Source organism: Oryx dammah, unplaced genomic scaffold (genome assembly GCF_014754425.2).
Source record: "Oryx dammah isolate SB20612 unplaced genomic scaffold, SCBI_Odam_1.1 HiC_scaffold_28, whole genome shotgun sequence".
NCBI classification, from domain to species: Eukaryota; Metazoa; Chordata; class Mammalia; order Artiodactyla; family Bovidae; genus Oryx; species Oryx dammah.
The window spans coordinates 87,360,168-87,375,475 of NW_024070212.1; the positions used below are offsets into that span (position 1 = coordinate 87,360,168).

Here is a 15,308-nt window from a genome sequence, read left to right on the forward strand (position 1 = left end):
GCTATCCAGCATGTCTAAACTTTCATGTTTGCTCCAACTTCTTCAATTCATCCAACAAATATTTACTGAGCAGGTACTATATCCCAGGCACTGTGCTAAGTGTTAGGTATAATGCAGTGAACAAAACAGTTATAATTCCTATTCCTTTCTGATTGGAGAGACAGATAAATAAATGATGGATCATTAAACATGGGAATCTGATTGCTCTGGATATTCTGAAAGAGACTGGGCATATGCTATATGTGTTGGGAGGAGGCTGATAGTCATTTTAGGGTAGATATCTGGGGAAAAGGCTTTCCAAGGTTAGAATTTAAGAACGAAAGAATTGTTCTGCCCATAACACACTTTGCCATGCTTTTTGCTTGGCTGAGTACTTTATTATTTAAACCTGAATTCAAATTTTGCTTTCCCCAGGAAGCAAAAGCTCAGAGAGCTTTCGGGTACCTATTTTGAGTTATGTACCCCTTTTAATCAGAACATTCTTTTCACAGTTAATATTGGTCTTATTTCTTCCCTGTCTCCTCCTCTACATGGAAACTTCCTGAGATGGGGCCTGGGCTTTCTAATCGAATGTATCATGTGGCCTCATACCAAATGATAGTTTGTTAAATTGGTTAATGAAGAAAGACCTGCTTTCAAAAAATTTGCAAAATGATTTATGGTCAAAATAGGCAGACATTTCCATTTTTAGGGGATCCAGAAAGCCTGTGCCAAGCTGAAGCAAGCAAGGACAGGAAACATTTTGTCAGTTGGAGACTGGAGATTGAGAGAGAGAAGTGGGGATGATTTGCTGTGGGAGAGAGGAGGGCAGCGTGTACATGGAAGACGTGTGTTTGGGAAGCTTCACTGGACCATGAGGCACGTGATCAGGAAAGTGACGTCATGAGCGGGAACTGTTAACTTGGCAGGAGACGGGGGAGAGCCCTGGAATATAAAATTGGAGTTATAAGAAAACAAAATGTGGCCACACTTTTTGGTGGAAAGACTTCATATTAAAAGTGAACATTTTGAAAGCTTTTTTGATTGATGAAAGAAACAAACTTGGAATAATGCCACCACAGACTGAGGGGCAATTGCCCTTTCACAGCTGCCATTCTTATGAGCCAAGAATTTGGTGTTTAAAAGTTTCTATTGGGGGAATAACATGTAATATAGTTTGAAATAAAGGTATAATAACCTTATGAAGAAGAGCACTTTATAACTGATACCATTGTGAATGGGGTGAAGTTATTAAAGGAATGACTTTGATAAAGCTTTTATACACAGGCAAAATGTATTCATTACGTTTCTACATAGTGATCTACTTTTAGCGTGTAATTTGTAGTCCTCAAGACTTTCAACAAAAAATAGAAGTCCATCATTACCAAAAAAAAAAAAAAAAAAAACAGGCGGAGACACAGAGGTTAGGTTATTTGCCCAAGCTCATGTAGCCAATAAGGATTCAAACCCTGGCAACTGGACTCCCAATCCACTCTCTTCACTGCAACACTAAGCTAGTTTCCTAGTGATATTTTATCTTGATCTTTCATGATCTTTATCTTGATCTTTCTTTTAGTTAGTATTTCCCTAGTATACATTTTAAATCTTTTTTCTGATTTCCATATTCTTGTTCACCATGTCTTGTATAAATATAGCTGAATTGGCTTAAAAAAAAATCTAATATAATGACCTGTCTTAACTCCTACCTGGCCCTTGATGTAAAGTTTAATCTTCTGAAATATCATGGTGCTGATAGGATTTTCCTCAGGAGAAACTTGTCTTCTGTGCTTGCATATTGCTTAGTGCTCGGTCTAGTTTCAGTTTATTTGCTGGGGGTTATAAGTATAGCAATTTGTTAAAAACAAACACAAAGAACTTTTATCCAGGACCTAGTAGTTTTGTGTTGGGAGAGCCCTATTTATAGAAAATTCTTTTGCCTGCCTGCCAAATAGGGCTTCCCAGGTGGCTCAGTGGGTAAAGAATCCTCCTGCTGCAGGAGACACTGGTTTAATCCCTGGATTGGGAAGATCCCCTGAAGGAGGGCATGGCAACCCACCCCAGTATTCTTGTCTAGAGAATTTCATGGACATAGGAGTCTGGCTTGTTGTAGTCCATGGGTTCACAAAGAGTCAGACACGACTGAGTGACTAACACTTTCTCTGCTGAATAAGGGAGTCTAGAACTATGAGAAGGAGGACAATATACTTAGAGTCACACTTTAGGAAGAGTAACTCGACCTAGACCCTTCTGCAGAAAGCTTTGCAGGGAAGGTTGAATGCAAAATATTTATTCAGTTCAGTTCAGTCGTTCAGTTGAGTCTGACTCTTTGCGACCCCATGAATTGCAGCACACCAGGCCTCCCTGTCCATCACCATCTCCCGGAGTTCACTCAAACTCACGTCCATCGAGTCCATGATGCCATTCAGCCATCTCATCCTCGGTCGTCCCCTTCTCCTCATGCCCCCACTCCCTTCCAGCATCAGAGTCTTTTCCAATGAGTCAACTCTTCGCATGAGGTGGCCAAAGTACTGGAGTTTCAGCTTTAGCATCAGTCCTTCCAAAGAACACCCAGGGCTGATCTCCTTTAGAATGGGCTGGCTGGATCTCTTTGCAGTCCAAGGGACTCTCAAGAGTCTTCTCCAACACCACAGTTCAAAAGCATCAATTCTTTGGTGCTCAGCTTTCTTCACAGTCCAACTCTCGCATCCATACATGACTACTGGAAAAACCATAGTCTTGACTAGATGGACATTTATTGGCAAAGTAATGTCTCTGCTTTTCAATATGCTGTCTAGGCTGGTCATAACTTTTCTTCCAAGGAGTAAGCATCTTTTAATTTCATGGCTGCAATCACCATCTGCAGTGATTTTGGAGCCCCAAAAGATAAAGTCTGACACTATTTCCACTGCTCCCCATCTATTTCCCATGAAGTGATGGGACCAGATGCCATGATCTCCGTTTTCTGAATGTTGAGCTTTAAGCCAACTTGTTCACTCTCCTGTTTCACTTTCATCAAGAGGCTTTTTAGTTCCTCTTCACTTTCTGCCATAAGGGTGGTGTCATCTGCATATCTGAAGTTATTGATATTTCTCCCAGCAATCTGGATTCCAGCTTGTGCTTCTTCCAGCTCAGCAGGATGACAATATACAGCCTTGATGTACTCCCTTTCCTATTTGGAACCAATCTGTTGTTCCATGTCCAGTTCTAACTGTTGCTTCCTGACCTGCATACAGGTTTCTCAAGAGGCAAGTTAGGTGGTATGGTATTCCCATTTGTTCCAGAATTTTCCACAGTTATTGTGATCCACACAGTCAAAGGCTTTGGCATAGTCAATAAAGCAGAAATAGATGTTTTTCTGGAACTCTCTTGCTTTTTTGATGATCCAGCGGATGCTGGCAATTTGATCTCTGGTTCCTCTGCCTTTTCTAAAACCAACTTGAACATCAGGGAGTTCATGGTTCACGTATTGCTGAAGCCTGGCTTGGAGAATTTTGAGCATTACTTTACTAGCATGTGAGATGAGTGCAATTGTGCAGTAGTTTGAGCATTCTTTGGCATTGCGTTTCTTTGGGATTGGAATGAAAACTGACCTTTTCCGGTCCTGTGGCCACTGCTGAGTTTTCCAAATTTGCTGGCATATTGAGCGCAGCACTTTCTTCTTTTTTTTTTTTTCCTGTTTTATTTTTTTTTAATTTATTTATTTTTTTAAATTTTACTTTACAATTCTGTATTGGTTTTGCCATACATTGACATGAATCCACCATGGGTGTACAAGCACAGCATCATCTTTCAGGATTTGAATGAGCTCAACTGGAATTCCATCACCTCCACTAGCTTTGTTCGTAATGATGCTTTCTAAGGCCCACTTGACTTCACATTCCAGGATGTCTGGCTCCAGGTGAGTGATCACACCATCGTGATTATCTTGGTCACGAAGATCTTTTTTGTACAGTTCTTCTGTGTATTCTTGCCACCTCTTCTTAATATCTTCTGCTTCTGTTAAGTCCATACCATTTCTGTCCTTTATGGAGCCCATCTTTGCACGAAATGTTCCCTTGGTATCTCTAATTTTCTTGAAGAGATCTCTAGTCTTTCCCATTTTTTTTTCCCTCTATTTCTTTGCATTGATCACTGAGGAAGGGTTTCTTATCTCTCCTTGCTATTCTTTGGAACTCTGCATTCAAATGGGAATATCTTTCCTTTTCTCTTCTCTTCTTTTCACAGCTATTTGTAAGGCCTCTCCAGACAGCCATTTTGCTTTTTGCATTTCTTTTCCATGGGGATGGTTTTGATTCCTGTCTCCTGTACAATGTCACGAACCTCAGTCCATAGTTCTTCAGGCACTTTATCTATCAGATCTAGTCCCTTAAATCTATTTCTCACTTCCACTGTATAATCATAAGAGATTTGATTTAGGTCATATCTGAATGGTCTAGTGGTTTCCCCTACTTTCTTCAATTTAAGTCTGAATTTGGCAATAAGGAGCTCATGATCTGAGCCACAGTCAGCTCCTGGTCTTGTTTTTGCTGACTGTATAGAGCTTCTCCATCTGTGGCTGCAAAGAATATAATCAATCTGATTTTGGTGTTGACCATCTGGTGATATCCACGTGTAGAGTCTTCTCTTGTGTTGTTGGAATATTATTAAAGTTGCTCAGATGAAAAAGTGATCAAAATGTGTTCTGAGATGGTGATAAAAATGAAGATATTTTATGATTAAATGATACTTACCAAGTCACTTAAGCCTATCAAAACCTGTCCAATTTCTATTTCATGTGATGGAGTATATCTTCTGTAGTATAGCCTCAGATGAATCAATTATTAAAGACATTTGTAGCAGATGGAACACTGATGGAAAACAGCACAGTTTGGGATGAGATGGCAGATGGAAGATGATATCTGAGTTCTTGTAAGCTTGGATAGTTTGTTTGTCATGTCCTGGTAGGTATTAGGTCGAAGAGATGCCTAAACAACTCTGGATTAAATTGTTGCTAGATAATCCAGACCTCTGCTTTTCATCTCCTTTTGTTCATTAGAATTTCTCCGAGAGTCACCAGGGACAGGAAGAAGAGGGGGATCTTGAAAAGGACACTGGAACAGCTTCTACAATCTGGTACTAGTGGGGCCTATGGCAGAAAAGATTCTTACTTCTCTGAATCTTAGTTTCTTAATCTGTGATATGACAAAAAAAAACAATCCTTGTCCTGTCAAATTCATTAAGCTCTCTAACATTTTCCCTATAAAAGCTAAAACAAGTTGCAGAGAGGCAAAGAGTTGACCATAATGGTCACATGGCTAGCAGGGGTAGAAAGTGTTAAGGACTTTTCCAAAAGAACAATATGGTACTATGTATCTACAATGCCCAAACCCTTTCTGCAATTCTGCTACAAGCAATTAGCTCTAGTAAAAAATAAAGGAAACATTAAAATTATATATAAAATGTCTATCTCAGGGCTGTCTATAAAAAGAAATGTTTAATACAACCCAAATTCACTAGGAATATTAGTCAACATAACCACTTAAGTGTATGTAAAATAGTTTCCAGTGACATGGGTAAGTGCTTTCACTATAATTGAAAAATAGCAGAATGCAAAATTATATATACAGTTTTGATCACAATTCAGGTTTTAAAAGTGCTTAGAAAATGTTTAGAAGGAAATTTGGGCCTTTGAGAAGTCAGATTATGCTTAATTTGTCTCTCTTATAGTTCTGCCTCCAGTTTTTTAAATACTCAGGATACAATGATTTATAATCAGTAAAGAAAATAAACTGTTCAGTAGGCATTTGCTTTGCCTATTCCCTGCCCACATAGCTATGCTGCTGCTGCTAAGTCGCTTCAGTCATGTCCGACTGTGCGATCCCATAGATGGCAGTCCAACAGGCTCCGCTGTCCCTGGGATTCTCCAGGCAAGAACACTGGAGTGGGTTGCCATTTCCTTCTCCAATGCATGAAAGTGAAAAGTGAAAGTGAAGTCGCCTAGTCGTGTCCTACTCTTAGCGACCCCATGGACTGCAGCCTACCAGGCTCCTCCATCCATGGGATTTTCCAGGCAAGAGTACTGGAGTGGGGTGCCATTGCCTTCTCCCACATAGCTATAGCTCCTTCCTAACATGTCCATGCATGAATTCTCACTGAACACTTCCTCTTTGCCTAGCATTGTGATAAGCTTGTAGTAGATACATCTGGAATCCTTGTCTGGATCCCATCTTTTGTGAACCTAAAATGGAGATATAAATGAGTGAACATCAGACAGGTAGAAAAGTAACTGCTGAGCTCCTTTCTTGTTATAGACTCCAAAGGCAATGGACGTTGAGCAAAGAGTGATGGGAGATCCCTAGGCAAGTCCTGGAAAGCCTTTTATACAAGATCCCTAAGCAAGTTCTTGAAAGCCTTGGCTAAGCTGCATCTTTCTATATTATTGAACTATAGTTGACTTACAATATTGAGTTAGTTTCAAGTGTACAGCACAGTGATCGAGTTTATTTTTTTCTGATTGTGTCCCATCAGGGTATTATACGGAATATAGTTTCCTGTGCTGCACAGTATATCCTTGCTGCTTATCTGTCCTGCATATAGGAGTCTATATCTGTTAGTCTCATGTTCCTAGGCTGCATCTTGAATGCTGGTCAGAGCTGCATCCTTGATGTTCTGTCAGACACTTGGACCATAATCTGAAGGGAATGGTGACACAGTGTCACCAAGAACTTTTAAAATTCCTCTGACATAGTATCCTTGTGGTTCTAATTTACCCAGTGAAGAGTTACTGTGTTCTGATGTGCAGACACCACATACATACAAATGGTCGACAGAGGAAGGGTCAGTTTTGCTCACATCAATGATGAACATATACATTGCCAACATCGCTTGGATCATCAAAAAAGCATGAGTTTCAGAAAAACATCTATTTCTGCTTTATTGACTACACCAAAGACATTGACTGTGTTGATCACAATAAACTGTAGAAAATTCTGAAAGAGATGGGAATACCAGACCACCTGACCTGCCTCTTGAGAAATCTGTATGCAGGTCAGGAAGCAACAGTTAGAACTGGACATGGAACAAGAAACTGGTTCCAAATAGGAAAAAGAGTATGTCAAGGGTGTATACTGTCAACCTACTTACTTATATGCAGAGTACATCATGAGAAGTGCTGGGCTGGATGAAGCACAAGCTGGGATCAAGATTGCCAGGAAAAATATCAATAACCTCAGAGATGCAGATGACACCACCCTTATAGCAGAAAGTGAAGAACTACTAAAGAACCTCTTGATGAAGATGAAAGAGGAGAGTGAGAAAGTTGGCTTAAAGCTCAACATTCAGAAAACTAAGATCATGGCATCCAGTTCCATCACTTTGTGGCATACAGATGGGGAAACAGTGGCAGACTTTATTGTTTTGGGCTCCCAAATCACTGCAGATGGTGATTACAGCCATGAAATTAAAATATGCTTACTCCTTGGCAGGAAAGTTATGACCAACCTAGAAAGCATATTAAAAAGCAGAAATAGTACTTTTCCAACAAAGGTCCATCTAGTCAAGGTTATGGTTCTTCCGGTAGTCATGTATGGATGTGAGAGTTGGACTATAAAGAAAGCTGAGCACCGAAGAATTGATGCTTTTGAACTGTGGTGTTGGAGAAGATTCTTGAGAGTCCCTTGGACAGCAAGGAGATCCAACCAGTCCATCCTGAGGGAGATCAGTCCTGAGTATTCATTGGAAGGACTGATGTTGAAGTTGAAACTCCAATACTTTGGCCACCTGATGCAAAGAGCTGACTCATTGGAAAAGACCCTGATTCTGGGAAAGATTGAAGGCAGGAGGAGTAGGGGATGACAGAGGATGAGATGGTTGGATGGCATCACTGACTCAATGGACATGAGTTTGGTTAAACTCTAGAAGTTGGTGATGGACAGGGAGGTCTGGTGTGCTACAGTCCATGGGGTCCCAAAGAGTTGGACATGACTGAGTGACTGAACTGAACAAGTGAAGAAACATTTTGCAGCACCAGGCATGATCAAAGACTGTAGACTTTGTTGTCAAGCACACTTGGACACAAAGCCACTGGGTTCAAAGCATTGTTTCTGTGACCGTGATAAGTTACGAAGATCATCTATTTCCCACTTTGTAAAATGTTATGAAACACTGATTGTTGCAATGCTTCCTGTAAAAAACACATTAGTTAAGATATGTAAAATGCCAAGCGTAAGACTTGACACACAGGTGCTCAAAAATTGTTTCTTCTGTAATACCCTCTCCACTCTCTGCATCCTTTTCTGCTAAACACTAATTGGGATAGTCCTGTCTCATAGTGAGCATCCATTTTATCATTCATGTTCTATAGGTGAAGAAACTAAGGCTCAGAAAGGAGAGAAAGTATGATTATAAACAAGCTGATCTCTTGCTTCTGGCTTCAGATTTGCTTTTTTTTTTTTTTTTATTAGAGTACAGTTGATTCACAATGTGTTAGTTTTGGGTGTATAGCAAAGCAATATAGTATATCTATTATTTTTCAGATTCTGATTTCAAATTTGGATTGCCACAGATCAGACGTTAGCAAGCTATGGCCTGGGAGCTAGATATGGCCAGCCACTTGTTTTTGTGAATATAGTAACAATAACAATGTCAAATTGTTATGATAGATAGCATGCCTTGCAAAGCGTAAAATGTTTACTCTCTGGCCTTGCCATAGATTATCAAAACATACTTCTATATGACATTCTAATTTTTTGGTAAAACACAATTGCCCAAAAACTATTGATGGTTCCATGAAGACTTTAGTTCAATCTTAATTTACTTGCACAAAATATTTTTCTTCTCAGTGATGAACTTAAAGGAAAATCTTGGAAGCCGAAGTTTTTGACACTGAAAGAAAAAAAGAAAAAAGGTGCTAACGAATCAGAAAGGTAAGCACACAAGTGCACTCACACTACAGCTTTTCTGTTGCAGTTTATACCTCTTATTAGCTGTGTGATCTTGTCAGGTTATTTGATATTTGGATTCCTCATCTACTGAATGAGAATATTAACATCTATATTACAGTACAACAGAGAGGATTAAAAGAGAAAGAGAATATGAAAATGTGAAGTGTCCCACACATTTATCATTCCTGCTTTTGGTAGATAGGGAGCAAGAAAAGAATTCTAGCCATCATTTTTCAATCAAAGGATGAAAAATTTCCCATCCTCGTCTAGGCTGTAGGAACCTTTTCCCTGTAAGAATGAACTTAAATAATATACCATTTAGAACTTGAATGATGCCTTGAAAAGCGAAACAGGGTATCATATAGCAAGGCTGATTTCCCTAACATATTGATACAATATAATTCTAGTGATCACTACATTAGTGTTAGAAATAAAACAGTGTTTTATTGACTCAAGATCTATCCTTTGTTCATGTGATTCAAATTCCTAGGTGGCTGTGGGGGGAGGTGATGATTTTTACTATCTCTGATGGCTCTTAGTGCTCTGTGCTTCAGTCTTCTCAGTTGCTGGGATCTAGGGCAGCAGCTGAGGCACTTTAACTAATGTCTTGGGGATATCCTTGTCTAAACAGTCACTGGGCTGAAAACACTGTACGGTCTGTCTGCTCTGGGAAATCTGTCTAGAAAAGTCCTAGAGGGGCACCTCAGAAGAAATCAGATATCAATCTATACCAAATTTAAACTCAGAGGATGGCATAGAGTGAGGATGGGCCTTCTCTAAGTTTTTAAGTTGAGACTTGATGTAATTTACTTTTCCCAAGTTGGAAAGATGTATTCAAGACTACAAAAGCATCTTTCTACGTTAAACATCACACGTCTACTTTTGCATTTTGTTGTTCAGTCACTCAATCATGTCCAAATTTTTGCAACACCATGGACTGCAGCACACCAGGCTTCTCCATCCTTCACCATCCCCCAGAGTTTGCTGAAACTCATGTCCATTGAGTCAGTGATGCCGTCCAACCGTCTCATCCTCTGTCACCCACTTCTCCTCCTGCCCTCAGTCCTTCCGAACATCACGGTCTTTTCCAATGAGTCCGCTCTTCACATCAGGTGGCCAAAGTATTGGAGCTTCAGCATCAGTCCTTCCAATGAATATTCAGGGTTGATTTCCTTTAGGATTTACTGGTTTGATCTCCTTGCTGTCCAAGGGGACTCTTAATCATCAGTCCAGCACCACACTTTGAAACCATTGATTCATCAGCACTCAGCCTTCATTATGGTCCAGCTCTTACATCTGTACACGACTACTGGAAAAACCATAGCTTTGACTATACGGACCTTTGTTGCAAAGTGATGTCTCTGCTTTTTAATACGCTGTCTAGGTCTGTCATAGGTTTTCGTCCAAAGAGCAAGCATCTTTTAATTTTGCATAGCATAGCAAAACAAAATTCCAAGAAATGAAATATCAGTGAAATTTTTTACTTTCCCCATCTCCTGCCAAAAAAAAAAAAAAAAACAAGCTTTCCTCAGTCCATGGGATTCTCCAGGCAAGAATGCTAGAGTGGGTTGCCATTTCCTACTCCAGGGGATCTTCCCAACCCAGGGATCAAACCCACATACCCTATGTCTCCTGCACTGCAGGTGGCTTCTTTACCCTCTGAGCTATTGGGGAAACCCACTATTTTAATGACTATACATAAATCATTTTAGGAAACAATCTTCAAGTGCTTTATTTCTTACAACAAACTGATATTATAGTTGTTTTCTTCAACTGAGTAATTTGAAAATGCAATACTGAGTTTAACATTATTCCTGTAGATTGATGTATCCATTTCTATGCATTCTTTGTTCCTTTTTAAATAATTATTTTTACCATAACTTACTCTACCAATAAGTAAGGATTACGTTTTTAGTGTAATTTTAGTGCAACCCTTTTATTATCCCTTCATTAATCAGGATGATGGCTAGTTCTCAGAGAAGTCAGAGGGCAGTTTCCTGGTGTAAAGGCATGGAAATGACAGCCCACCTTCTAAGATGTTCCATGTCGACTTTGAATGTTATATGGAAAAGGACGGCTGGAAAGGGGGGTTGGGCCAGATTATAAAATACCCTGTGTTCAGCACAATGGGACCTGACTTTATCTTACAGTAGAGGCAGCAGAGACAGACCAGAAGGTTTTAAGCAAGAGAGTGATATGGTTAATTGAATTTTAGAAAGATGACTCTGGAGGCAGGTATGCAGATGGATTTGAGAAAGGAAAGGCAACAATAAGATGGTATAAAATTATACACAGAATTCTACCTGAATTTATCCTGGAGTAGAATGAGTTTATAGCTTTGGAAGCTTAAAGAGTTTTTTAAATATAGTAACACTTAACTCTACCTGCACATTTCTTGCCATCTTCTAGGAGTTTCTTCAAAACCAAGAAGCAAAATTTAGAGAAGGATAAGATGAAAAGAGAAGAAAGACTTTTTAGAGAGAGATTCAAGGTATGTTCTTCTCTGAAGGTAAACATTAGCAGAGGAATTAAAATTAAATAAAAAATTCTGTTAAGTGTGGTGCACATCTGCCTCTCTGGGACTGTCATGATCTTTGATTAAACATGTGATAAGTTAATTTTTCTCAATACATTTCTGTATTATCATGCCTTTGTACATGCTATTTCCTCTGCCTGGAAAAACTGCTAAGTTGTTCTTTAAGACTCTATACAAATGTCATTTACTCTTCCCTAACTCCTTGAGCCAAAGTGTGTGTGTGTATGTGTGTGTGTGTGTGTGTAGTCTGAACTCAAGTCTTGAGTCCCTTTTAAAGGACAGATTTTTGTCTTGTTCAAGTTCCCCCTTAGCTTCCAACATAAAAATGGATACACTGAATGATTAAACAACTTTGTCATTGAGTCCATGGAGCATTTTTCTATAATTTCAAGGTTCAGACACTCCTCCCTTTTGATTTCATGTACTGTCACAGTGAGAATTATTAAGAAACATATATTGAACACCTCCCGCATACCAGACACTGGATTGAGAGAGAGTTATACAAAGCTCTTCGTGTCATGATCTTCGTCTTCCCGGTTTTATTTCGTGCCATTCTTCCAGCTTGCACTTTGCGCCTCGTTCTGTTTCTCGAGTGAACATCCACCTGCATCCTTGTCCCGCTATTTCCTTCCTCTAGACGTTGACCTGATCCGTTCCACTGTCCAGTGTATCCTTGCTGCTTCTCCATCTGACTAGCACCTGTTCATCTGTGATGACCTAGTCCAGGCATCTCCTCTAGGAACTCACACTTGCTGATTAAAGAAATTGCTCTTCCTCTACAATACTTTATACCTGAGCAAACCTCTAACTTATCACAAAACAGCATTATTGCAATACATGTTCATCAGTTAAACTTTGAATTCCTGGAGCACAGGGGTTATATTATGTATCATGTCCATGTAGCGAGAGTAATAGTAGTACCTAACACTGTATAAAAATGTTTTTGGACTCAATTTAGGAATAAACACAAATACTTCTTAATCATTAATAAGTTCTGCTTGAACCAAGCTAATTTGGGTTACTAGATCTATAAATTATAATATGAAATTACTTACTGTGAACCATGATATTTGATTAGTTGAAAAATGAATGTGTAACAATTACTGGTTGAAAGGGCCCTATGTTCCATCTAGTGCTTTTATTTGCCACTGTATTTCTGATGCTCTCATAGGCAGCAGAAATTCCCATTCTCTTGAGTCTATTCTTCCCAGTCACCTGTGGTGAGTCTCCTTGATATATCATTAAAAAAACCAAACAGTTTCAATAAATTTTACTCATCTCAAATCACACCCAACCAAAATATTGGGTGCTTCATCTGTGTCAGGCATTGAGGGTGCAAGGATGGATAAAACGGCTTCCAATTTTTATTTTATGAGACAATATGTTGATTAAATGTCATCATGGAGTACATACAAAGTGCAGTTAAGACAGTAAATTATACATAGCAGTCATGAAAGCCTTCATGAACAGTGCTTAAGAGAAAAAAAGCATTTCAGGCAGAGAAAACAACAAGAGCAATGCATTGGAAATATGGAAGGTACACAGTGCATTCAGGATTACCATATAGCTTGATGAGGCTTCAATGAAGGGAAAAGAAAGAGAGGGGGATGGGGAATGATGTTGTGCAAAGGACCCTAAATGTCAAACTAAGAAATCTGGGTTTGAATGAAGAGTTTTTAGAATTTTAAGAAATCAGATTTGCATTTTAAGCAATCATTGTGAACGGTGGTCTGCAAAGGGTAAGATCAGTTAGGAAGCTATTACTCTGTTAGGCAAAAGAAAAACCTGTCTTGTGGATTAGATCGCATTTGGTACCCATCATAATTCATCATCCAAATCCAGGACACTGCTGAGGGGAAGGAGGCACACTTAATCATAGTAAGTATTTATAACTAGAGACATTAAATATAAACAGAGACTATCCTGAGCAAAGGAAGATGTGTGGCTACCCTAATTTATTGAAGTAGACATCTGCAAGCATAAGCTACATATTCTAGAACTTTTTCCAATAAGTGGATTTTAATACATTAAAAGGTGGTGTACCTGTACATGGATAGGTTGGCTAGTTAATAAAACAAACAAAACAAACAAAAAAAAACTCTCCTAAGGCCAGAAATCAAATCCCTCAGTTGCTCCACAAGTGTTTGTCTTTAACCACAAAAGGATAGTGGGACCTGCTCCTACACACCATTCCTAAAATGAAAGTTGCTCAGTCGTGTCTGACTCTTTGTGACCCCATGGACTTAGTCCATGGAATTCTTCAGGCCAGAATACTGGATTGGGTAGCCTTTCCCTTCTCCAGGGATCTTCCCAACCCAGGGATTGAACCCAGGTCTCCCATGTTGGAGGCTGATTCTTTACCAGCTGAGCCACAATGGAAGCCCAAGAACACTGCAGTGGGTAGCCTATCCCTTCTCCAGCAGATCTTCCAGACCCAGGAATCAAACTGGGGTCTCCTGCATTGCAGGCGGATTCTTTACCAACTGAGCTCTCAGGGAAGCACACATCATTCCTACCTCTTTAAAATATGTGTAGCTATTTATACATGTATTGCAGCTATTAATACATGTATGCAAGAATATATGAGCCCACTAGAGAGGAAGGGTGGAAAGAGTGCCATCTAGAAATGCTGTATATATAAGAACATTATAAACTCTAAAGCACTACTACACAAAGAGGCTTTCTGTTTCCCTCTTTTTATAACTTGTCCTTTCCTGGGTTTACTGATTGACTTCATTACTGGAACAATTAAGATACCATTCACAATACTTAATTTACACCAATGTTACCACGTTCTCACCTCCCAGAATTCCTTCTACTTCAATTAGAGAATGGGTATGAAAACATTTGGAAAATATGATCTTACCAAACAAATGTAAAGGTTTGTAATGATAAATAAACGTATTATATTTCTTAAAATAACCTTTCTTTCCCTAAATATCTTGCTATTTTCTTTTTCCTTAGACGGTTAACAAATATCTGGCCTCGAGTTTATTTTGAGGTTACCATAGTATGTCTTTCATTAATGTTGTTATAATGAAAAAGAATACGCAAGTATATTCTGATTAGTAATTTTTTCTTTCAGTATGACAAAGAGATTACTGTCATCAACACAGCAGTGGTGTGTTCCAATAATTCCAGAAATGGAATATCTGACTTGCCAATAACCCCTGGAGAAGAACTGGATGTCATTGATATCACTGAAGAAAATCTAGTGATATGCCGCAATTCTGAAGGCAAATGTAAGTTACTAGGTTATTGCCCATAAGATTTCAATCACTTGTTTTTGAAAAAAAACTCAAAGCATTATAACTTTCAGATTAGTAATAGTGATTTTTATTTCTATAGATGGATATGTGCTAATTGAACATCTAGATTTCAAGTAAGTGGTTTGACTTTATACTTTAAATCAAATTCTGAATACTTAATACATTACTGTGTACATGAGTCTCAAGGAAAGACTATTGCATATATACACTTCAGGAAAAGTTTGTAAATATGCAATGCTCTATTGTATAAGAAGGACTTCCCTGGTGGCTCAGATGGTAAAGAACCTGCCTGCAATGTGGGAGACCCAGGTTCAATCCCTGGGTCAGGAAGATCCCCTGCAGAAGGAAATGGCAACCCACTCCAGTATTCTTACCTAGAGAATCCCATGAACAGAGGAGCCTGGCAGGCTACAACAGTCCATGGGGTCACAAAGCAACTAACTGTGATACAACTGAGCAACTAATTCTTTCTTCTATAAAAATTACTTGGAAGAGTAATTTTTTTTGTCTGCCTCTCCTGAGTATGTTATCAGACTTCTCTAAAGAGCATATTTGCAAACATTTTAAAGGTGTATAAGAATATTAAACTGAATAAGAAATTCC

At 39.0% G+C, this 15,308-nt stretch overlaps 1 protein-coding gene across 1 annotated transcript in view; it reads left to right on the forward strand.

The window, feature by feature from the left end:
• Positions 1-15,308, forward strand: part of FYB2 (FYN binding protein 2) — a 151,668-nt gene that overhangs the window by 130,674 nt on the left and 5,686 nt on the right. Inside the window, exons 15-18 of the mRNA XM_040231938.1 lie at positions 8,799-8,882; positions 11,310-11,391; positions 14,522-14,678; positions 14,785-14,818. Coding sequence (XP_040087872.1) covers positions 8,799-8,882; positions 11,310-11,391; positions 14,522-14,678; positions 14,785-14,818 — 357 coding nt within the window. The remainder of the gene's footprint in view (positions 1-8,798; positions 8,883-11,309; positions 11,392-14,521; positions 14,679-14,784; positions 14,819-15,308) is intronic.